Genomic DNA, 23,069 nt, shown 5'->3' with positions numbered 1-23,069 from the left:
AACGTAGAGAATATTTTGAGTTTATATATGAGAGGCTTGTGCTGCTGGAGCATCACCTTTTTTGATGCTCCAGCGGCACAGGCCTCTCAGTCATACATATGAGGTGACGCAAAGCCTTCATGAGTGGCTTTGAATGGCGTTGTAGATATGGAGAAAGGCAAAGCAGCGCAAGCTGCTGCATTGCCTTACTTTGCATCGAGGAGGCATTCCATGGGAGTAGTGGTGGGTGTTCCCATGCAACACGCATGGATTTTGATGCTGCACCAGATTTACAAAATCACGTAAACTGGAGCAGTGTCAAAACCTTACTCCTCCCCAGAGAGGCATAATGAGGAGAAATGTTTTCATTTCTCATTGTTTTTTCCTCTTTCCATGTGTGTTGCATTCTGCTGCACATATAGAAAGTGGTACAATGCCTCTCTGGATTGTTTTTGCTCTGGAAGGTGCGCCTTCCTGCACAAATACAATCCTGCCTATATTGGCGCTAGGCAACAATTGTGCTCCAGCGGGGGGGAAAGGACAGGAATGCACTGTATTTCATAAATACGGTGCATAGCTTCCCTTTTGTATTGGCGTGGGGCAGTGTAGCAAGAAGACTTGTGGCACTCTCCTATGCCAAATCCTCATAAATGAGTACCTTTGTTTTTAGCCACACCCTTGACCACACCCCCACACTCACTGACCTTTGGTTTGCTAAATACTGTTTAATATTATTTCCTCACAGTAAAAACGATTAGCTGTGGGAAATGGGGACGTTTATTATTGTTGTTGATGATGAGGTGTACCAGGTTCTAGAACTTTTTATCAGAAGGGGGTCCTTACACCTAATTTTTTTTTAAGAGGGGGTCCCGGCATCAAAAAGTTTGAAGACCTCTGCCTTATCATGATCTTAACGCAGCATTTCTAAAATAATGAAGAAAGCTTATGATACATATTTTGTAATCTCTGTTATTGTAAACTGGGAATGAAACCTTTCCTTTCTAATGAAAGGATGCTGTCCACCCTTCAATGTTATGTAGTTCGTCTTCCCTCTGAGTCCTGCCCACATTCACAACAGGTAAATAAAAGCCTCACCCTTATGACAGGAGAATAACGCACATTTTTTATAAATCTACTATGTTTGTGCCTGTAACATATGAGAAAAGCAAACATTTTCCTCAGAGTGTCCATGATAAAGAACTAGTCTTTGGGACTGCTGCAAACAAACATGTGAAAAGCATCCCAATCACAAACAAGCACTCGCAAAATCAATTAGTATTGTCAGTGATTTCAGGGTATTGGCCATGCCAATAGCTTTTTATACAAGGTAGCCATTGTGTCGGCACATGCATTGTGGCCATCTTGAGTTTTTTTACAAAACTTACAAAAAAGCTTCAGAAGGTAGTCTCCATGCATGAGAGCATGTACAAATTACATCTTGGAATCGTTATAAAAAAAAGCATTTATAAGTGGACAATCAACACTGTACTTGAAAATTAGGCACAGAGAAGGGACTAAGGCCCAGATTTAAGAGGGCACAGCACCATTCTAACTCCACATTAGTGTCATTTTTGGTGCTAATGTGGTGTTTGAAGGCTAAAAACGTTGCGCCATATTTACAAAGTAGCGCAATGCATGCATTGTGCCACTTTGTAACCCTTTGACCTACATTATGCCTTCATCAAGCATAATGCATGCAATGGAGGCATTTCCCCAATAGGGAGGCCCAAAAAATGATGCATTTTTTTCAGCACTTTTTCAGCACTTTTAACGCCTGCTCAGAGCATTAAAAGTGGGCATGCCTTTAAATACAGTGGGTTCCTATGTACTCTGCAAACAAATGATGCTATTGCCCCCTACCCTGCACCATGGTGCGCTGTATTTTAAATACAGCGCACGCATGATGGCAGTAAGGGGGCTATAAAGGGTGCAAGAAAAATGGCACTGCACTGTGTGTAGTGCCACTTTTCTTAAATATGCCCCTAAGTTTAAATGCAAAATGTCAACTGTCAACTATGTTTTAAAGAAGTACCTGGTGTCATCCTGCCCTAAAATATAGGTTGCAAAGCATCTGTAAACCTTGACGTAATACTGTAGATCCACCCTACCAATACAAAATCCCTGTTGTAACACTAACCTTCCAAATCTCTGTTGCCATGATCACTATACCTCTGTTGCCACAAGTCAGACCCCTGATGCTGGATGTCATTTGAGGGGGCCCTCCACACAAAACCCTAATGTTATGATTCTTCTTTACCAAGCTCCTTGTGCTTATACCATAACTCTATCACAAATCTCAGGTGTCATTCCCCCCCTCCAAAATTTCTGGTGTCATGCTATTGCCACATTCCTGGTGTCATGCACCTCACAATACCTGGTTTCATGCCCCAGAAACTCTGCATGACATACACTTAAAGTGAAATCCTTGGTGTCAAGTTAAGTCAAATCTTTGGAATGTGGTACCCCTAATTTATTAGCATGTTTGCCACTTCCAAAAGGCATCTGATCCTGCTAGCATGTGTGACTCCTCAGCTATGGTGGAGGATTGTCACCCCCCTTCCAGCAACCCCACCCCGCAAGCAGCAGGAGCTGCAGACCTTTAGAAATAAAACGATAATAAACAGTGTTTATCATCATTTTATTTTTAAAGGGGCATGGCCATGGAGCACAGTACTCCCCCTCGGTGCGCATGTATGTTTGGTTGGCCGTCTCAAGCTGACCAAACACACATACACACAAGGACTCTCTCCAACCCGGCACTGTGTTGCCAAGTTAAAGACTGCGAGCCTAGGCTCTTAGTCTGCATTGGAGTACCCAGCCAGGGCACTCCAGCCAATCACAACGTTGCTCTGAGCAGCATCATGATTGGCCGCAGGGCAGCCTGAGAGCCTGTGCCTGGAGTGCGGCTGCGGGGGTGACCAGGTAAGTTTAATTTTTAGATATATATTTTTATTTTTGTTTTGCTCCCTCCCCCCCACTACTTTGCCCAGTCACCATCCGCGACTGCCTGCTAGAATGATCTGACGGCAGTAATTGAGCAATTGTGATCCACCCATTCACCTCCACTAACTGTACCTACGTGAAGCCGGCATGAGAGCAACCCAACTCTCTGTCAATGTTATCCTCACTTCCCTTGTCTGCCGCACACTGGAACAATGCTCCCCCACACACTGCATATCTTTTCACATTTATTCAGCGTGAGAAAGAGAGATGGTCATTCACTGCAAATATGTGACGCATGATCATATCAGATCCAGTCTGGGATTAGTTATTATACATTCCAACATGATGATTATTGACAATCAGAAGTTAGACAAATACGCACAAAGAGATATGACTATGCACAAACGTTTTAAAGAAGCTGGTGGTGAAGCTGTGTCATCCCTAGATAGGGTCTCCATCTATCTCTGCTTCTGTCAAAGTTTGAAATGTTCATTTAACTGACAATTAATATAAACGAATAATATATCAACCTTTTTTCAAAATCATTGCATAAGCATTGTGTGCTAACATTTCCTCGAAGGAGTATGTTAGTAGGTTTTTTGGATCTGTTGGCTCAGTAGACTGATGCAGCCACTCCAAAAATGTGTGTTTGCATTTCTGGCTCTAGGTTCGAATCCTGACCCGTCCACTCAACGCTTCATTCTTCCGTGATCAAAAAACTGAGTACCACTGTGTTGAGTAACTTAGACCTAATGGGGTGAAAGGCTGCTATACAAATATGTGTGTTATGCTTATACTGGAAAAGACACAAACGCCTTCTTACCACAGAGAGGAGTGATTGTAGTTCCATGTTCAGTGACTGAATCTCTTTCGTTGATGCTGTTATTTCTACTTTGACTGCTGTTATCGCTTCTGTATTCTTTGCTGACTCACTGTGAATTTCTGCCATCTAAAAAAGGACAGCTCTAAGAGTTATCTGTTTTTTTTTCACATATATGACATGCATTTTTATCTGTGATATTTGTATTTTTAACTTGATGGGCAGTCACTTTCACGTTTAAATAAACTATGTACATAGTACTAGAGAAACAAATGCTCCCTCGCCGCCACCCAGATGTTTTCACATTTTCCCTCATCGCCCATCACACCACTCACTCTGTTTCAGCATCTGATATAATTCCGGCCAATAGCAGGAACTACCGGCTGAGTTAGGGAGGGTCGCAGTAAACCAGAACTTTCTTGTTTTTTACCCAGATATTTCACCTCTTCAAACATAACGAAACGTACAAAGAAAAAAATTGCCTGAAAATGGGGAATAATATGCTGAGACCGGCGCAGAAACGCGAATTTCCACGGTTCTTCCCATTTCTCGAGAGATAATCGAAATTAATTTAAGGAGGGCATGCTAAAACCGGAGGAGAATTCTCTGGTTGATTATCAGCCGACATCCTATTTCTGTGGTGGAGAAAATTCAGCCAGTGGGCTGTCCTATGGATTTAGATTGTCCCAAACCTTCCCACATATAAAATCCACTGGGCCCAAATGTTTCACCTGCTTGTATTATAAGCTGGGCATTGTGTACTATTATTTAACGTTATAGTACCCGGTGGCTCTACACTTTTTTCTTCCCCTATGTACACTCTATTTGCACCCCCAAATTGTTTGCCAGGTTTCCCAAAACACTTTATCCTCAGGATAGGTTGAAGGCCTATCCGGTGAATGACATCAGAAGCGAGCCCGAGAAGAGCTCCCCAAACCAGGGGGCATTCTGAAATGCCTAAAGCTGATGATTAGGATTGGCAAAAGATAATTGTTTTTCTCTACGCTGGTTGGTCTCTTTAAAGTTTTAAGAAAACAAACATGTCCATGTAGAATTTATTATGCAGATTTTTAAGAGTACATCTTCAGGCTGAGACAAATGCATACTCTATGGACTGATTTAGCATTTGAGTGGTAATGAAAAATCCTTCGTCTTATGATGCTAAATCCTCCATTTGATGATTCTTTCCAAGAGCAGAGCACTATAACCATCTCTCCTTCCTAGTCTGCGCACTGCTGCATGCCTCATTTTCATATTCTGACCCAGCTACATTTAGCATTTTTTTAAATTTCAGTTGGCCTTGATAGTATGGGCACTTACATTAATTGAGGTTGGAGAATAATAAGGTAGAAAAGCAAAGAGAATTGAACATACTTCTGAAAAGAGTCCGTGGGTAATGCCAAAGGCACAAAGGAGACACACTCCATCCAGTATCTGGTGAATGTTCAATAACTGTTTGCACCCACGTTACATAGGTCCTCAGTCACGCACATTTAGGACAAAAAAGATGCATGGTTACTTTTATGTTTCGAGAAAGTGTATGACTTTTTCGAAATTCTCAAAGAATTCCACAAGCAGTCATAGTATTAATTATGAATTTAAATACAAACAGTATTTCCACCAGGTGCATCTCCTCCGCTATGGCGGAGGAGGATCATCCCCCACCAGCAGCTGCAAATCTTTTACCTCAAAATGATAATAAACTATGGGCCAGATTTATATTTTTTCATGCAAAACTGCGTTAGCGCAGTTTTGCGTGAAAAAGTATAGTGCCAGCTAGTTCCATTCCAAGATCCCGGCCATCCACCTAATTTATGGAATGGCGCTGGCCGGTGCTAATTCCCTGTTAGCGTCCCTGGAAAGGACGCTAACAGGGTGGGGAAGGCGTAGAGGAAACTGGAGCTTGTGCACCGAATTATGGCGTTACACTGTTTAGAGGCAGAAAAATGCCTGTAAGCAGTGATGCGCCATTTTCTGGCGCACAGCCTCCATTGACATGGCTCCTGTCTTAGTAAAGAAAGGAGCCAAGCCCACCACCCCAATGGCCATGCCCAGGGGAAAAATTTTCCCTGTGCACGGCCAGCGGCGTGCAGGGGACCCCAAGTCAGGGCCCCAGAGTGGGAAAAAATAAAAAAGACTTATCGGGACTTACCTGGGATGGGTCCCACCATCCTGTGGTGTCCCTCTGGAGTCGGTGGGGGTGTCTCTGGGGCCCGGGAAGGCACCTGTGGGCACTGTCAATTGTCTCTGACCATGGAAATATGCCTACAGGTCCCCTTATGCCTGCTCATAACCAGGTGTTAAATAATGGCACTAAGCAAACTTATTATTTAAGGCCCCCATCCCCATGCTGGATTTTAGCACAGGGGGATAACTATGGCGCAAATGCCATATCGTCCTTTTCTGGACGGGAATGCCTACCGTGCATCTCATTGACACAAGGAAAGTTTACCCATCCAGAAAATGACATTAACTCCATAACTTTGGCGCTGGACATGTCTAGCGCCAAAGTATAAATATGGAGTTAGATTTGCGCTGAATTAGCATAAAGAAAAATGGCGCAAATTCAGCGCAAACCGTGTATAGATATGGGCCCATGTTTATTATCGGTTTGTAGAAAAAGGGGCGGAGCCACGGGCTGTGATGAGCACTGAGGTGGAGTGCACAGCACTCTCCCTCATTGCCCATGTATGTTTTGCAGGCTGTCTCCGGCCGGCCAAACACACATGCGCACTGTGCTCTCTCCTCCCTAGCATTGTGTTGCCGGGCTGGATAGGGCAGGCACAGGCTCCCAATCTGCCTGGGAGTGCCACCCTGAAAATCTACTCATTCATGACCTTAAAAGAAGTATATATGCATCTCTTTTCATGGTGGGAAGTTACCTGAAATCATTGTTGGAAATCTAAAAGCTTAGGAGTTTGTGAATGTCCACCAACTCTTGCAGGAGGTTCCACAAAGATAAGCCCAGAAGACTCCCCCTCTGCTACTTTTGCAAAAATGGAAATTTCAGCCTGCTGACAAAATTTCTTTATTGGAAAATCCTGTTTGTGAGGGAAAAGTTTGCCATTCTAGAATCGAAGAATGAGGAATAGGAATTTTCCGTAAAGCACTATGTTTGAGAGATCTGCAGAATTTAGTGGAACCGCATACGTCTTATAGTTGAACCATTTGTAGCAGGATCATACCAGGATTGAAGGAGCCGGTGACATGCCCAAAACCACGTTTGAAGCGGGGGAGGCCTCACTGATCTCTTCTGAGCTCTGATGTTAGTCAAGGATATTTAATATTACCAAAATTATATTACACAGTGGTGGTCAGTGACAGTCGCTAGTGTGTAGTTACAATTAGTTCATATTTTCCATAGGAAGAGAGTTTTTTGTTTTGCTAATTACATTAGCTCCATTTGACAAACCTGTATGAAACTTTTAAAAAAAACATCTCCCACCTCAGCTTCTTCCTGGAGCCCTTCTCAATGATTTATCAAGAAGGGACCAAGAACAAGAGCAGGTCCAAAATATTGATTTCCTGGATTAATTTCCATGGGAAACTTTGCTCTCCTATACAAAAAAATGGCTGAAGAGAATTACTCCAACCTTGGCAGAAAGTTAGAACTTTACTCAGAAAGCATGTTTTTTTAATGATTTGGTGTAAATCCATTCAATCATTCCTGAGAAATTCCATGTTTGAAAAGGCTTGAAGGGGTTAAAAAAATAGGTTTATCTGGACAGTGGATCACATGAAGGTCCCATGGTACTGCACATTTACAAAATAGAGCCTGCTGATTTACATATGAAGTTTTTTCTCCTGTTAGTCCTTTTGGTACCACAGGACCGGTTCCATGGTACTGAGCAACCTGGTTGATGGGCCGCAAACCAGAGAAAAATGTTGCTCTGCCATTACGTGACTCAGGGGCTTTTTCCATGTGTCTCAGAAATGTAAAAGAAAAATAAGATATAAGGGTTCACGGTAGGGACAACCTGAATGCCTGATACATGTGAGGGTGATGAAGAGGGCCTGCTTCCCAGACCCAAAACATATTTTTTAAAATGTTTGTGCTGCGGGTACTATAGTACTCCTGCATGACCCAGCCTCATGTGCATGGGTACCGCCGCTCAAGCGTCTTCCCAATGGCACAGCCACGCTGTGCCAGGTTCCTCGGGGAAGCTTACACAATACCACTGTAACAAGGGGGTGGAGCTTGAGGTCAGGCCTGCAGCCAAATCCCTACTACACTATGTTGAAGGCTGTGCACAGAGGGTGGTTAGCCATCTGTGGCTGATTTTGTCTACTGCAATGGGTTGGCCGCTGGGCCTGCCCTCCGCTGTGCATGGCCTTTGGCTGTGGCCAGTGGGGGAGTGGGATTGGTTGGTGGTGGCAGAATGGGCACATGGCCTCGCTGGAGGCCAGGCACTGTAGCCAATTTTCCTCTGTGCAAGACTCCTGCATAGCAGGAGAGTTTGCTGACTATGATAAAAAAAAAAATGAATAAATCACCTCACATAATACATCACTCATTACATATTAAATGTTCTCATTGATGACATCACTGAGGACATCTCAAATTACGTCACTGATGGCATCTCTAGGGACATCATACAGTTACTGTGACATCATCCTACAGGGTTTGTGGACTTCAAGGAAGTCAACACCCTCCACATGTGACAATTTACTATTCAACTTAAACACATTACCCTCCTAAATACTTCACATGACCCACAATTTTAAGACAGGAGGTGACTGGTATACAATTGTCACAGAAAAGGCACTTTCTTTCTGGCCCTATGGACGATTCCCTGTAGTTTAGTAAAATACACTACCCACATTCCTGACATGGGCACAAACCACTAAAATTCACAAGTTATAGTTTATTGATCTACACATGATGTGCTATCACTGTCCGCTGCTTATAACCTCACACATTACATTGTTCATCGCATATTAATTGACATCATTGATGACATCCCTGATGACATCTCAAAAGACATAATTGATTACTCACTCATAACATCCTCAAACAATCACTCAATTTGTAAAGCGCGCTACATACCCGTGAGAGTTTCAAGGCGCGGGGGGGGAGGAAGGGAGGGTGCTGCTACTGCTCGAAGAGCCAAATCTTGAGTAGTTTTCTGAAGGAAATCCCCTTAATGCCAGAGATAACTAGGGCAATGCATGTTTTTGAGACAAAAACATTGCTTTTAGCCAATTTTTGTTATATGTATTGGTGACAGGCTGGCATCCCCCACTCCAACAAAAAAGTTTTACAAACACCATGAAAGAACAAAATAGGCGTTGACTGTGCCAAAACGTTGGCAGCTAACCCCATAGCTTACCAACACAAATTGCTTACCTTCCAAACACATAGAGACTTCACTGCCAAAAAGTTTACATTATTTATTAGTTCACAAAAAGGAATATTTCTGTATCTATGTATTTACAAAATGTTTTGGCAAGATTGGACACCCTCCAGATCTTTTCTCATCTCCTGTGTACCCTCTTTAACTCTTGACATCTCCACAAACTCTAGTATCCCAGTTTGTTCTCTTCAGTGCTACACAAAACACTTCAAACATAAGTAGGATATGGCTGCTAGAAATCTCACACGCTTACCTTAGACTCAAAGAACCTTTGTGCATCCTCTTTATGCTGACGGACAGATTTTTCATATGTGCTCCTCATTTCATTTAATGCTTTTGTGAGATTGAATGATCTGACAGCATCAACTTCAATCAAGGAGACAGATTTATCAGATGTGGTACCCAGTTGTGTCTGAAGACTGCTGACCTCCTAGGAGAAGAAAATCAATTTGAGACGATTCCACTGCAAACAACAAATAACCAAAAATAATACCAATAATGCTTTACAGGGGATTAATCGCATCATTTTTAAAATTCTCGCAATTACGCCCTAGTCGCAGCTGAAACAATATATAAGACTTCAAGCAATAATCAAGATGATCATTTTTCTGTTTTGTTTAAAAAGTGAACTGCCTTATGTATAAATCAATTCTGTACCTACTCTAAAATCCAACTCTCAGTACAGATGAGATGACCTTCCTGCTTGTACGTCCAAAAAGAAACACTACCAGCTAGCAGTGACCGGTTGCAACCAATACAAAACTCAGCAGTCGTGTTTTTTAAATTGTTACACTAAGCCAAATTTACAGAGCTATTTCTGACAATAATTGTGTCGTACTCCTGACAAAGAAGTGAGTTACCCAGGTCTTTCCAACAGTAAGACACACGCACGTAACAGGACCTGAGAATCAGCCCCTAAGTGTTTTCAAAGGTCCTCAACCTCAGACATGAATCCTGGCCGGGTTTTTCAAGTAATCCTTTTCAAACAAACGTCATTACTTGGAGACACACTGCTCAGCCTGACCAGTCAACTTTAAAATATTAATGATCTCACTCTAAATGTTGTGCTTTATCAAGGGAAAACATGCCTCGATGCCACTCTTGCTGAGAAATTGAGGTACTGAGTTTCAGGTGTATTGAAGATATCCAGCATCATCTGGTGTGTCAGTTAAGAAAGAAAGATAAGCATTTGCAATTGACAACGGCCCGGCAGCTTGGCAAAATAGTAAAGTTTTGGAAAAACAATGATAATGCAAAATGAGCCTCGGCAAGAACCCAAAAGGTTGGTGGCCCACACTTGAATCACTGCTTTTTCCAATGCTTGTTCATCGACTGTCACTTGCCTCTGCCTGCGCCTTCTTCACATAGTCCAGCTCGTCGAGGGCAGCGGTGTATCTCTGCTCCAGGTCTGTTCGGATTTCTGATGCAATGTCGATGTCCTGCGACAGGGAACTGGACATTAATATTCTGTGTTTCAAAGCGCTCATCTAATTGTCACGACATCAATTAACCAGAGAATTCAGTTAAGTTACATCAAAGTCTTTGGCTTTCTCCTCTTACTGAGTGAAATACATTTGCCGAATGTAACTTATATTACCGAGGTTAGTACTTAACTCGTCATTCGGGGGTCAGGGAGTAACCCGGATTCGGCTGGTAATCGGCGTCATCTGGATTACAAACTCAGCAGGAAAACTGAAACTCCTGATGTCTTTCCCCAGACATTCCACCACCAAAAATGTTCAAAATGTGTGGGCGGAAAAGGACCAGAAAAGGGGAATTACTATGGAAACTGTGTGTAGGAAAACTGATTCCCTGATGGTACTCCATTTCTCAGGGTACAACACTGAGTACTACAGTATTCCAGCACCTCAGAATTACAGACTGCAAGAAATGGGTAATTCCGGACTCTAGAATACCACATCAGCATTTCCCCTTTCATTAGAATGATAGCTTAAGAGAACTGGGGAATTTAAGGTGGGAAACCGTGTTGCGCAAGGGAAACTCTGATATGCCCTTATCATTATACATAAGGACACCCTTCATTGGCCTGGACCTCTCCTCAAAGTAGTGTGCTTAGCATTTTATTAGGATATTCTGAATTCAGTGTAAGAAAGAGAGGTATACAACACACTGTAAATCCCTGTCATTTATTTTGGTGGCTCTTGTTTGACAGCTTATCAGACTCAGACTAACGAATAATGCAGCCTGGCAGTGTCAGAAGGGCCAGTGTGACAGATCAGTGCGTGGGCTGGTTCTGTTTTGTGGTTTGCTGGTTTTGTGGCCGTACAGGACTGGTGGTGTAAACATATTTAAATAAAGACCAGGCGACAGTAGCAAGCAGCACCGTGCAGACTGTGGATGCTGTTCTACCATTGCAGGCAGTGGGGATGGACCAATTGCACTCTGGGTAAAAGCGCGGATATTTGCCATTTTTTTATCTTTTAGATTGGGAAGGAACACAGTAAATTTCACTGCCTCATTTCTAGAATATAACCACACGCATTGCCCACAACACGATAAACACGTCACCCCGCAGAGACCACTCAGAAAGAATGTCTTAAAAAGTCCAGTTGCTGGATCTGCAAATAAGGGCCACTTTTTACCACCCAGTTCATAAATATTGGCCTCGTTTATTTTGGTGTCTTGGCCTATTTTCTGCCACAGTCAGACCTGGCTTTTTAATTATACTTAACAGAGCTTCTGAGCTGGACATTTCTGAGCAGCTTTTGGGAATCTGAAAGACCAAGAAGTCCCCAAAAATACAAACCAAGCTAACCTTTTTCAAAATACATTTTGCCAGTTCTACCAGTAACAACGATCTGTCTCGAAATTTGGTTTTCTTATTTCCTTAAGAAAAAAGTTTGGTCTGTGCAGTCCTCAGTCAGTTATACACTCCAGAACAACTTCCAAGAGCGCAGCTATCACTTGTGGAGCAGGTATAGACACCTGGACCCATGGGCTTAGGGGAACCACTGCACCCCAATTATAATTGTTTTCTCACTACTTAACCAGAAGATTGAACCATTTCATGGCTTGTATTACAGCCCATGACACACTGCGGGCCTCCTGTTTAAACAACAAAATGATTGTGAATATAAGGTATAGTGTGTGGGTGGGTGCACATGCGTGTGTTTTTTTGTGTTTGTGCGATCAGGTGTATGCATTTTTGTGTCTCTGTGTGTGCAGGCACGCTTGTGAGTAAATATGTGTTGTATGTGCACACTTATTATCCTGACGGCAGGTGCCAAGTGTATCAGTTGTCTCAGTGTATAAGGTGTGCTCTGTAGGACTCTTCTTTGACAAACATCCACTCACCACTGGGCTCACTAACCTACATCCGTATGAGGAGTGGAAGAAAAGCATTACTGTCTATACCGTAAAGCACCAAACACGAACCTACTCAGCAAAACCAAGCAATAAATTGCCAACCCAACAATCTATTGTGCAATAAAGAACATAAGTCACTGCGAGGTGGATTAGCTCAACAACCCAGAGCATATTTTGGCATGTCCAGGTCACATTTACATAAAGCAATGGGGCATCCCTCCCACACATGAGAAATGCCACCACTCCAAATATCACAAGAAGAGAAGTAGAGGAGCTCTGCTACTAAATGCAAGTCTCTCATGTAGAGGTGGATTGGGAATTGTGAGGTAAAAGGAACATACTTACCCTTTTCATGGTTGCAATGTCAGTCTCCAGTTGAAATTTCACACCCAACTCAAAGTCATACCTAGAGAAATAACACACTTGAATATGCTTTGCATGGGAATGTTTGAGAGAGAAACACAGAAACAGCACAAGGCAGAACGCTAAGCACTAACCAGATACTGATATTGGAAAATACTCACAACAGATTGCACATTTAGACAAACTGGAGGAAGCAGCCTAAGCACACACCACAGACTTCATGCACATTTGTCCACTAAATTAACCTTGTTTGTGTGTGGAAAAAAATCCAAAATCACTCTGAGTAATCTCTTGAATGAATGAATAAACATCTACAGCAGATAACAGCTGAGGCGGAATGGACAAAATAAATTCAGAATCTTCCTGGCCAGAGCTGAGGGCATTGCCATGGCTTGAACTATCATAAAATGTATCTTCCAAATCCCAGCAAGGTTAAGACACGGATGAACCACATGTAACCTACAGTGGTCCTCATCATCGACTTTGGCCCCTCAGTTGGTGTGAGGTTTCCATGCTGGTTTATCCAAGGTTCTCAATGTGGAAGGGTTCATTTTTTTAAGACCCAATGGGTGATCTCGCCACAGTAGCCAGAAATAAGTTACAATGTTACAAACACAGTGGGGTTTGCATGGATGCAGACTGTGGGTCTGGGAAACAAAAGGAGCAGTTGTTCTCCTGCTTGCTAAACAGAATGTTTCCCCAGCTGGCTAAGGAATTAGGGGCCATATGTACGAACACATTTTCCCATAGACACAGAATGGGTAAAACCCTTTGCTACATCTGCCCCTAGATTCTTTGCCAAAGGAGTATGAATGCCAACACCTGCCTAACCCAGAGGCGTCAAAACCCCTAGTAGAAAACTCATCTTAGTAGAAAGATAACCGAAATGGTAACATAGACAAACGGAACCAGATCGGGTTTCTCTGCACTCCCGAGTCCCTGGGATGGGGAACTTGCTTGACTTGCTTGACGTGCCTTCAGGGCGTTTTTATTTTCAGCTTTATTCCTAGTTCATGGCTTTGACCCCTAGTGTCTAGGATTAGCTGGACAGTATCCATTCAGCAGCACCATAAATGGTATCAAGGGGCGGTGAGTATATTTTCTTAAATTAAACCCTGAATACTGCATTGCATCTCTTTGCATGCTAAACAGTACCGGAATAACAATAACAAAAACATACACCGACAGAGTGACAAAAATGAACTCACTGGAAACTCTGGCTCTATAATCGAAACTTTATTTGAAGAAGAGTCCTCAGTTGCAGGTAAGCACGATATTAAAAAACACACAGGTTTCCCCTGCTACATGTCAGCATGTCAGGATTTAATACTAATCTTAAAGATATGGTGCAGCCATATCCTTTAAGATCAGTATTAAATCCTCGCACGCTTGGAGACATACAGGTATAGTGCAGTTAGAGTTCTTTGCCTGAGAGCTACATTTTGTTTTTGACCTCTTCAAAAGGCCATCAAGTTGGGAATCAGACAGCGTTTCTCGGGGAAGCAGTTCAAGAACCCTGGAGTTAAGTCGGAGAAATTATGTTCAAGATGTCTTGGAATATGCGTACATTAGGAGGATTGTAATATTAATAGTGTACCTTATGTAAGATGTCACGCTCTAGACTCAAGTCACTGGCACCATAGCAGTTCTTCCTGTTAAAAATATTGTTTTGTACTATCTGCCGACCCCTTTATCTTCCAAGGTAGTGATACAAATCCTGCCTGGCATGTTCTCCCCCTTTCAATAGAATGAAGGTGGTGTGTGGGAGGCTAGCAGCTCTATAAATGCTATGCTGTGTTGGTAGGGGTTCATGCACTTGCCCTTTCTCACTATGCACGGGGCATGGTCTACATTGCACATGCCATCTTCTCAATTCTAGGGACTTTGGGCCTGACGTACTAAGCTTTTTTTATGGTAAAAAATACTCTGATTTGGCATTTGAAACAACTAAAATGCTTTTACAGATGTACTAATGCCATTTTAGGAGTCTGAAATTTGTTTCTGACTCCTAAAACGAGACTGCAAATAGATATCAATTTGGTATCTGGAAGGGGAGAGTTGTAGCTGCCTCTTCCAAATACCAAATTCAAATCTAATACATCAGTGATTTGCAACAGAATCCAGTGGCAAAACATTGTTATTTAATGGACACCTCAAAGGAAGTGGAAATGCATTTGCATTAGGGGAGGGGTTCCATTGGGAAAAATGTTGTTAGAGTGGGCAGTGTTCCAAGGGACCACTACCATCTCTTAAACAAATAAGAAATAAACGTTTCCCTTTGAATGCTGTCCTGTTTATTTTAAAGAAAATGGGCTTCATTAAAAAAATACTATTTTTAAAAGAAATCACAGATGTGGTGGTCTGCTGGGAGCAGACCACCATCTCTTTGATGGACTCCAATGATAATTAGCAACCTACCTCAATAATATTTACAAGACAGTTTGGATAGCAATCCACTACAATTTAGATTTTTGAGAACCAACCTATTTGTACATAGTAATTCCTGAGTAGTCGTAAAAATACTGGTTGCAATGGGTGATCAGTGATTTGTGACCAGAAATTCGTACATTTGGCTGTAAGAGAGGCAAAAGCAAGCTAAGTGGCATTATAGTAGCAGACGTCGCCTGTATTAAATGACTGTAGATGGTGTCTCATATCATTCTCTTATGTTTGTGGAGTTCTTAAGTCAGAGATATGAAGAATAACTGAAGGACTGCTGGTTAGCTTATGTTATTGTCAATGTAACTCAGAACCAATGGTAGAAAACATGCCCTCCTTGCTGTAATGTACACCACCAGGAGGTGTCCTCAAGAAGAGCTAGAGTGAGGGGTGATAAGAGATGTCATTGAGTGGGACTAAATTCAGATCATAGAACGGGTGTTCCCACGGAGGTAGCCAGCATGCCATGTGTGCATGTCTGCATGCATTTGTGTGAGCGCATTTGGAGGAAGGTGCAACAATATAAAAAGCACTGATGTTCGTTCAGGTGTTGTTTGATCGGGCACCTGGCAGGCAGAGGCAGAATCAATTGGGAGTGGACATACAATAGTTATTTGGCATTTATAGAAATAGCAAAAACATTGGAATTCGGTCTTATGTAATTATCATAAGAGGTGCAGAGTTATTATACTATTTATTAAATTTTTTGAGTGTGTTGAGGGGCCTGACTCATGAAAGGTGAAGCTGCAAGAGAGTCATGATGCCCCTGCCTCAATAAAGAAAATAAATAGCATATTACACTCCTGCATTTGACTACATAGTTTATGCGCTTTGGTATTTTTCATGTGTGCTTGTTTTTATCAAAGTGTTTAACCAAAATCATTAAGCAAAAGGTTGAATGTGTGCAATACGCAGCGGCGGTTGCGGCAAGTGTCAAGGGGAGGGGTGGGGGGGATACATTTTTTTTAAAACTTACCGTTCGTCACCGAAGCTGCTGCCATCCTCTCATGCCGGCTTGCTCTTTTCCTGTTCTAGTGTCCCAGTATTCGCAGTAGCTGGGCTGGAGAAACCTAAGTGCACACATGCGCTCTTAAGCCCATATTTATACTTTCTTTGAGCCGCAGTTGCGTCATTTTTTGATGCAAAAGCGGCACAAACGTACAAAATATAATCATATTTTGTAAGTTTGTGCCGCTTTTGCTTCAAAAAATTATGAAAATGCCGCGCAAAAAGAGTATAAATATGGGCCTTAGTGCACACCTCCTGTGGCCCAGCCCAGCCCCTCCTTGCACCTGTTGGCTGAGCCAGCAGCAGAAATAAAATATTATATTCATACATTGTTTTATTTTGATGCTGCTGGCTCTTAGCCAGTGCGGTGACACTCCCCTGCCATTGCGGAGGAGCCGCCCCTGGTAATACGTTAAAATCACTTCGAAGCAACATCTTAACTATCGGGAGAGTTATTTCCCTGTGTAAAGCATTTGTTAAATGCAATCTCTGAGTGATTAAAAAGTGTCAGTTTTCCTGAATTGTGGTAATACATGAAAATGTGTCCTTTGCACAGTAGTAATAAATACATAATGTACATTTATTGGTACAATGACTCTAAATAACGTACTATTTGGCCACATTTATTTTCAATGCCATGGCATATTGTAAGTAATGTAAGACAACAGCATTAGCCAAAAGGTTTTATCATGAGGTTTGAGGATACACCCCAAAAGATTCTTTGAGGAAATGTAGTGACCAATAGTTAGTGGTGTAACAAAGGTCCCGCAGTGTGGAAGGGAGGGGCTGAGCTCCAGGGGCCCCCTCAGCACAGCACCTGGCCTGAGTGAGTCCGAAGGGGGGGCCTCTCCATGTTCCATTCTTGGGAGGGTGCTCCAGTTTCGTTACGCCACTGCCAATTGTGTATTCTTATGCACAGTAGTCCGGCACTAGTGGCCAAAATTCTAAACTGTAAATGCTACTTATAGGTTTGAAAAAACACAATTGTCTACGAAAACCTGTTTGTTATGCAATTGTAAAAATGATCCCAGTAATACCACCTTATTCTATGTCCCCCTGGACCTTATCGGTACTGAAAGGGGCGTTTTGTGAATTGCTTAAGCATCAAGAAGTAGCCTTGTTAAGTGTAAAGTCTGTGCAAGTACAACACAAGGCATGACATGACACATGCACTATGCAAAGGCAGTGCTCCAAATGACCTGGTCCTTTACCCCCAGCTCCTTTTTCGATATGACACAGAGTGTATCCTGGAACCCTCTCCCCCCCAAAGTACTAACTCTTTCCCCAAAAAATACCCCCTTTCCCTACCCTTAAGAATCTCCTCAAGTGCAGGCAAATGACCCTCTTTCTACTACTCCCATTCAGCTTTCCCCCTCTTTTTTTATGGCAAAATGGCTAAATGCTACACTGTCACACCGCCTGCAGGGCTCACCTTCCCACTACTGCCTCAGGAGATAAGTGTGACAGTTTCTCAGACTGACAGAGCCATATAGGCCCTACTTGCTATGGGCTTCTACCGGCCTTAGCTAAGCAGGGATGTATGTCAGAATACTGAGGGCAAAAACATTGTTACATATATGTAAGTTTAAGTCGAGTAAACCTATAAACCTATACTCATCTATATGTATTTACCTTAATAATATTTTCGACCTCAATGTTTAGACCTCCATATTTTGGCCCTGCAATACTTTTGGGTAGAATACCGGGAAGGGACAGATAGCACTGTGTCCCCGACCTCCCCTTTGCGTCCCCTTAGATGCGCTGGGGAAAGGGAAGAAGGTGGAAAGAGGTGGGCCTGCGGCACATACCTCTTCATCTGGGATCAGTAAAGACAAGGTCTTAACACTGCCCTTCCTGGCTTCAGATAGTTTAAACATTGCACTAAGCCGAGGAAAATCCTTAGTAGCCGGGCCGTACATCTAACAATCATTTCCTACATTCTTATGAGAAAATCTAAATTTGTCCTGGTAAATCCAGGTGTATACCCACATCATGTTCAAACAAATTGAAACATTTAGCATTTGAATACACAAGTGAGATAAAGGCACGTTCCAGTTTATAACTGCAAGTGCAAAGACACAACAGATGGTAAAGAGCTGAGTACCTTGGGCCAGATGTACGAACACATTTTCCCATAGACACAAAATGGGTAAAACCCTTTGCTACATCTGGCCCCATGTCCCTTGCAGACCATGAGATGCATGAGTAACACTAAACCTCTCCTCAATTGTCCTTTTTATGCTTGAGGTTGGGCCGTTTTCCACGGTGTGTGGGTGCAGGAACTCACAAACATTGAACTTGAGCGGCAGGTTATAGCATGGCCTTGGTTTGCACCATTATGCACTTATGCTGGCTGTGGCAGGTGCAGACTGCAACACTGCTCCCATTTACAAAAAAACATAAACATTGTATCCAGTAATCATGCTATATTGCTGAATAAGCAAATGTATTCGGGCCATCACACCAGCAAAGAACATCAGCACGAAGCAGTGGATCGCCCACTGCTCCATGCCTTCCTGAAGAAGCTCTCCTGGAACTTATATGACGCCTGCAAGGCCATCAGGACGGATGCACTCACCCACCCACCCACTGTGCTTAGTAATCCCTCTGGGACCAGCTGCTCATTTGCAGATGCTGAAAGCGTAGCTCCTGCTTCCCGTCATTGGACAGGATCAGGGACCTTCCCCTACAGGTTTTAGCCATTGGATGCACCTCGCCAGCGGTGCTGCAATGTCACTGGATGGTCCCCATGACCCATTATTCCCTCAGGCACTTAACTGTTCTCCACCTGTTGGGAGGTGTATCTGTAGCCTGTGCCTCCATGGCCCTTTTGCCCATCTTCCTATAACATTGCACAAGCCTGTGGTAACTGTATTCTCTCATGTGCATGGGCCAGTTCAGTGATTAATTTGAGCTAGAAATTGCAGGTGGGCAAACTAACACTAATTTTTGGGAACCAACATTTATTTTTACTCATCAGATTTAGACCTAGAACAAGTGAGAGAAAGGCTGCAAAGGGGGTAAGAAGGAGGAAGAGAGAGAGGCAGAAATACTCTGACAAAGGGAGAAAGCAGTGTGAAAAGGACTTGGAAGAGTGAGATAAAGGGTCAAGGAGAGAATGTGGGTCGATGAAAGAGATATGAGGTGAAACAAGACTACACAGCCTAGGTATCTGGCAATCCAGACATTCGATAGTGACAAAGCTGGACTTCTAAGAAATGTGTGGGCCCCAGCATTCATTCTTTTCCAAATTAAGCACTAGGTTCACCCCTAAGCAAACGTTTAACTTTTCATTGTGCAGACAGTGACTTTGCAACCACATAACTGATATAGCAGGATAAGCGGCAGAAGCATCGGTGGTGCCTTCTGTAATATTAAATTACCCTGAGAGTGCAACAGAATAACCCTAAGGAGTGCAACTGCATTTCTTTGAAGCTTAAGAACACACACACTCTCCCCGTCTGCACTGGGTTCCATGTTAAGCAGACAGAAATCAGTTGAGTCTGACAAACCTAATTTGACGAAAGGACACTTAGCCATTGGATGCACCTCGCCAGCGGTGCTGCAATGTCACTGGATGGTCCCCATGACCCATTATTCCCTCAGGCACTTAACTGTTCTCCACCTGTTGGGAGGTGTATCTGTAGCCTGTGCCTCCATGGCCCTTTTGCCCATCTTCCTATAACATTGCACAAGCCTGTGGTAACTGTATTCTCTCATGTGCATGGGCCAGTTCAGTGATTAATTTGAGCTAGAAATTGCAGGTGGGCAAACTAACACTAATTTTTGGGAACCAACATTTATTTTTACTCATCAGATTTAGACCTAGAACAAGTGAGAGAAAGGCTGCAAAGGGGGTAAGAAGGAGGAAGAGAGAGAGGCAGAAATACTCTGACAAAGGGAGAAAGCAGTGTGAAAAGGACTTGGAAGAGTGAGATAAAGGGTCAAGGAGAGAATGTGGGTCGATGAAAGAGATATGAGGTGAAACAAGACTACACAGCCTAGGTATCTGGCAATCCAGACATTCGATAGTGACAAAGCTGGACTTCTAAGAAATGTGTGGGCCCCAGCATTCATTCTTTTCCAAATTAAGCACTAGGTTCACCCCTAAGCAAACGTTTAACTTTTCATTGTGCAGACAGTGACTTTGCAACCACATAACTGATATAGCAGGATAAGCGGCAGAAGCATCGGTGGTGCCTTCTGTAATATTAAATTACCCTGAGAGTGCAACAGAATAACCCTAAGGAGTGCAACTGCATTTCTTTGAAGCTTAAGAACACACACACTCTCCCCGTCTGCACTGGGTTCCATGTTAAGCAGACAGAAATCAGTTGAGTCTGACAAACCTAATTTGACGAAAGGACAACTTGGCGAATGAACAAGTCAAATTAAAGTAGAACTTTTAACAAAATTGAAAGAAAAAGTAGTACTGAGAAAAGAAGTGAGAATAAGTGGGAGGATGGGGTCTCCTCCTTTAAGAATGTTTTGGGAGAAAGCGTGATAAAAAAAGGGAGAAATATGTAGGGGGTTTAGACCCATGAGGTAAGGCTTCCTGTGAAATTGATGCCTGACTTTATCCGAGTGCACTTAATTTTGTTTGGTTTGTATTTTAAAGTAGGAATACTACTGTTTTACTAAAAAGAAATGAAAAAGGGTAAAACTATTTTGAAGTTGTTAGATTGGGTTAGATTAATCCACCCTCACCGTACATGCCAACATTTTTACAAGTTTGCATTCAACAAACCAAATTTAGGGGTGCAAATTGCAAACAGATCCTCAAGTTAATTAATGATAACAATAATAAACCATTTGCCATTTATTCTGTGGTTTATGAAGTCACCAAGCACTTTGAAGGCAGTATAAGGCGTATTAGATGGTTAGCCATTGTGTATGTGAGTGCTTCTTCGATAGCTTTAAAGTGAGCAACAAGTGGTGTGACATTATTATTTAAAAAGGCAGGCACTGTGAGATTATTCTTTAAAATGGTATATGCAAAGTTTCATACTTAGCCTTGAGTTCTTCTGCTGCTCCCCTGATGTTATCCAGCTCAATTTCATGCCTGATGTTCTCTAAGGTGATGTTCTCCACGTTGGTTCTCAAATCGGTTAACTGGGCTTCGTAGTTGACAGGGGATGAGGGGTCACCTCCAGCAGAGAACGGGGCTCCCCCTGTCAAGTTATCTAGGTGGGCCTGCAGGGTCCTGTTCTCTATTTGCAGTTGCTTCACCTTCTCCACATAGCTGTGGAAACGGTCATTCAGCCCCGACAGGGTCTGCTTTAGAGATGCACTTGATGGCAAACTGAGCCCACGTGGTGCAAAGCTCCCCCCAAAACCTAGAGCAGAGCCCTGGCTCAGGCCAGTTGACATCAGGGCACGTCCCATTGCAAACGCAGGAGTCGGTCCAGCTCCAAATCCAGCCCCTCCTCCAAACCCAGCGCCTCCACCAAATCCAGCTCCTCCACCAAATCCAGCACCACCACCCAATCCTGCCCCTACACCAAATCCAGCACTTCCACCCAATCCTGCCCCTACACCAAGCGCATATCCTCCACCATAACCAGCCCCTCCACCGAACCCATAACCACCTCCATATCCACTGCCAAAGCCACCGCTGCCACCAGATCCTCCAAGCCCCCCTGCAACCCCCAGAGAATATGAGCCACCCCCTAAGGACAAGCTTGACATACCAGAGACAAGTCCACCGGCACCACCACCCCCGCCACCACCCAGAGAACCCACAGCCCACGATCCACCCCCACCAGAGCTAGACCTCGCTGAAGAACTAAATGAAACTCCCTGTCTGGAAGCAGAGCTGGAGATAGACATGGCAGAGGGTGAATGGAAGCCAGCAAACTATCAAATTATCTTTGCCAACAAGAGTGGGCGGGCACTAGGCAGTCAAGACTGAAGGCACAATAACCTAGCTCTTCAGCAATTTATACTTTTCTCTCTTTTGTGGCACGCCTTCCTTTCACAGGGCAGCCATTCACCGTGATGAACAAGCATCTTTCTATCAATCATTCCTCCCAAGCGTCTACCCTAAAGCAAGCCACGCTTCACGAGAAATGAAATTATTCAGAAATGATATCTGTCAGGAATTTATTGCCGGTGACTGGTGAAATAAAATAATTGCTCTCGGGGCAAAGTTTTCTGAAAACCATGTTTGTAGTAACATGAAATATTCCGTGCCCTGGAGCTGAAAAGTTTAGTGATTCCCTGATAAGTAGCATTTTAGTAAAGCACAAAATCACACGAACAACTTAAATGGAACCTACGTTCTTTCTTTTTGTGAAATGATTTCAATTCAAGGGTCAGTGAATGTCAGAGGAATGGGACTTCAGGCACACAAAGTATGAGGTGTATTTGGAAGAATATATTGCTGTTTTCTAGGGGCATCTGTCCGAAGTTACTGTAACTTGGTGCCTCGTTTGATAGTATACGACAGTCTCGACTACTGCAAGTCTATTTTGTGGCCTTTCCAAATAACACCCGGTGTGGCTTTATCAGGTCCAAGGCGTGTCAGTCAGACTGATAAGAGACCTCAAAGGAAAGGGTAGGGTCTTTTCTGTGCGTGTTTTCCTAGGTCATGGTTTTTCCTCCCTATTCTCAGTTTTCCTACTCATATTGAGAGCTAACCTGCAGTGTCAGAGTTCACACATTCAGGCCCATATTTATACTTTTTTAGCGCCGCATTTGCGTCGTTAAAAAACTACGCAAATGCGGCGCTAAAAAAGTATAAATATGGGCCTCAGTTACCTCAGATTTCGCCTTCCCACTAGTCTAGCCTGGCGGAGGAGCAGCTGAGTCCTGGGCATGATGCACCTCATTTTGGA

General features: G+C 43.2%; 1 protein-coding gene across 1 annotated transcript in view; it reads right to left on the bottom strand.

The window, feature by feature from the left end:
• LOC138267423 (thread biopolymer filament subunit gamma-like) overlaps positions 1 to 22,142 on the bottom strand; it is a 40,296-nt gene extending 18,154 nt beyond the window's left edge. The window contains exons 1-5 of the mRNA XM_069216357.1: positions 21,242 to 22,142; positions 12,769 to 12,829; positions 10,440 to 10,535; positions 9,350 to 9,526; positions 3,746 to 3,871 (exon numbers count right to left, since the gene is read on the bottom strand). Coding sequence (XP_069072458.1) covers positions 3,746 to 3,871; positions 9,350 to 9,526; positions 10,440 to 10,535; positions 12,769 to 12,829; positions 21,242 to 22,062 — 1,281 coding nt within the window. The 5' untranslated portion in view covers positions 22,063 to 22,142. The remainder of the gene's footprint in view (positions 1 to 3,745; positions 3,872 to 9,349; positions 9,527 to 10,439; positions 10,536 to 12,768; positions 12,830 to 21,241) is intronic.
• Between the last annotated feature and the right edge of the window lie 927 nt (positions 22,143 to 23,069).

Source organism: Pleurodeles waltl, chromosome 2_1 (assembly GCF_031143425.1).
Source record: "Pleurodeles waltl isolate 20211129_DDA chromosome 2_1, aPleWal1.hap1.20221129, whole genome shotgun sequence".
In the NCBI taxonomy this organism is placed as follows: domain Eukaryota; kingdom Metazoa; phylum Chordata; class Amphibia; order Caudata; family Salamandridae; genus Pleurodeles; species Pleurodeles waltl.
The sequence above is the reverse complement of the archived record's forward strand: the minus strand, read 5'-3'. Positions and strand labels throughout refer to the sequence as shown.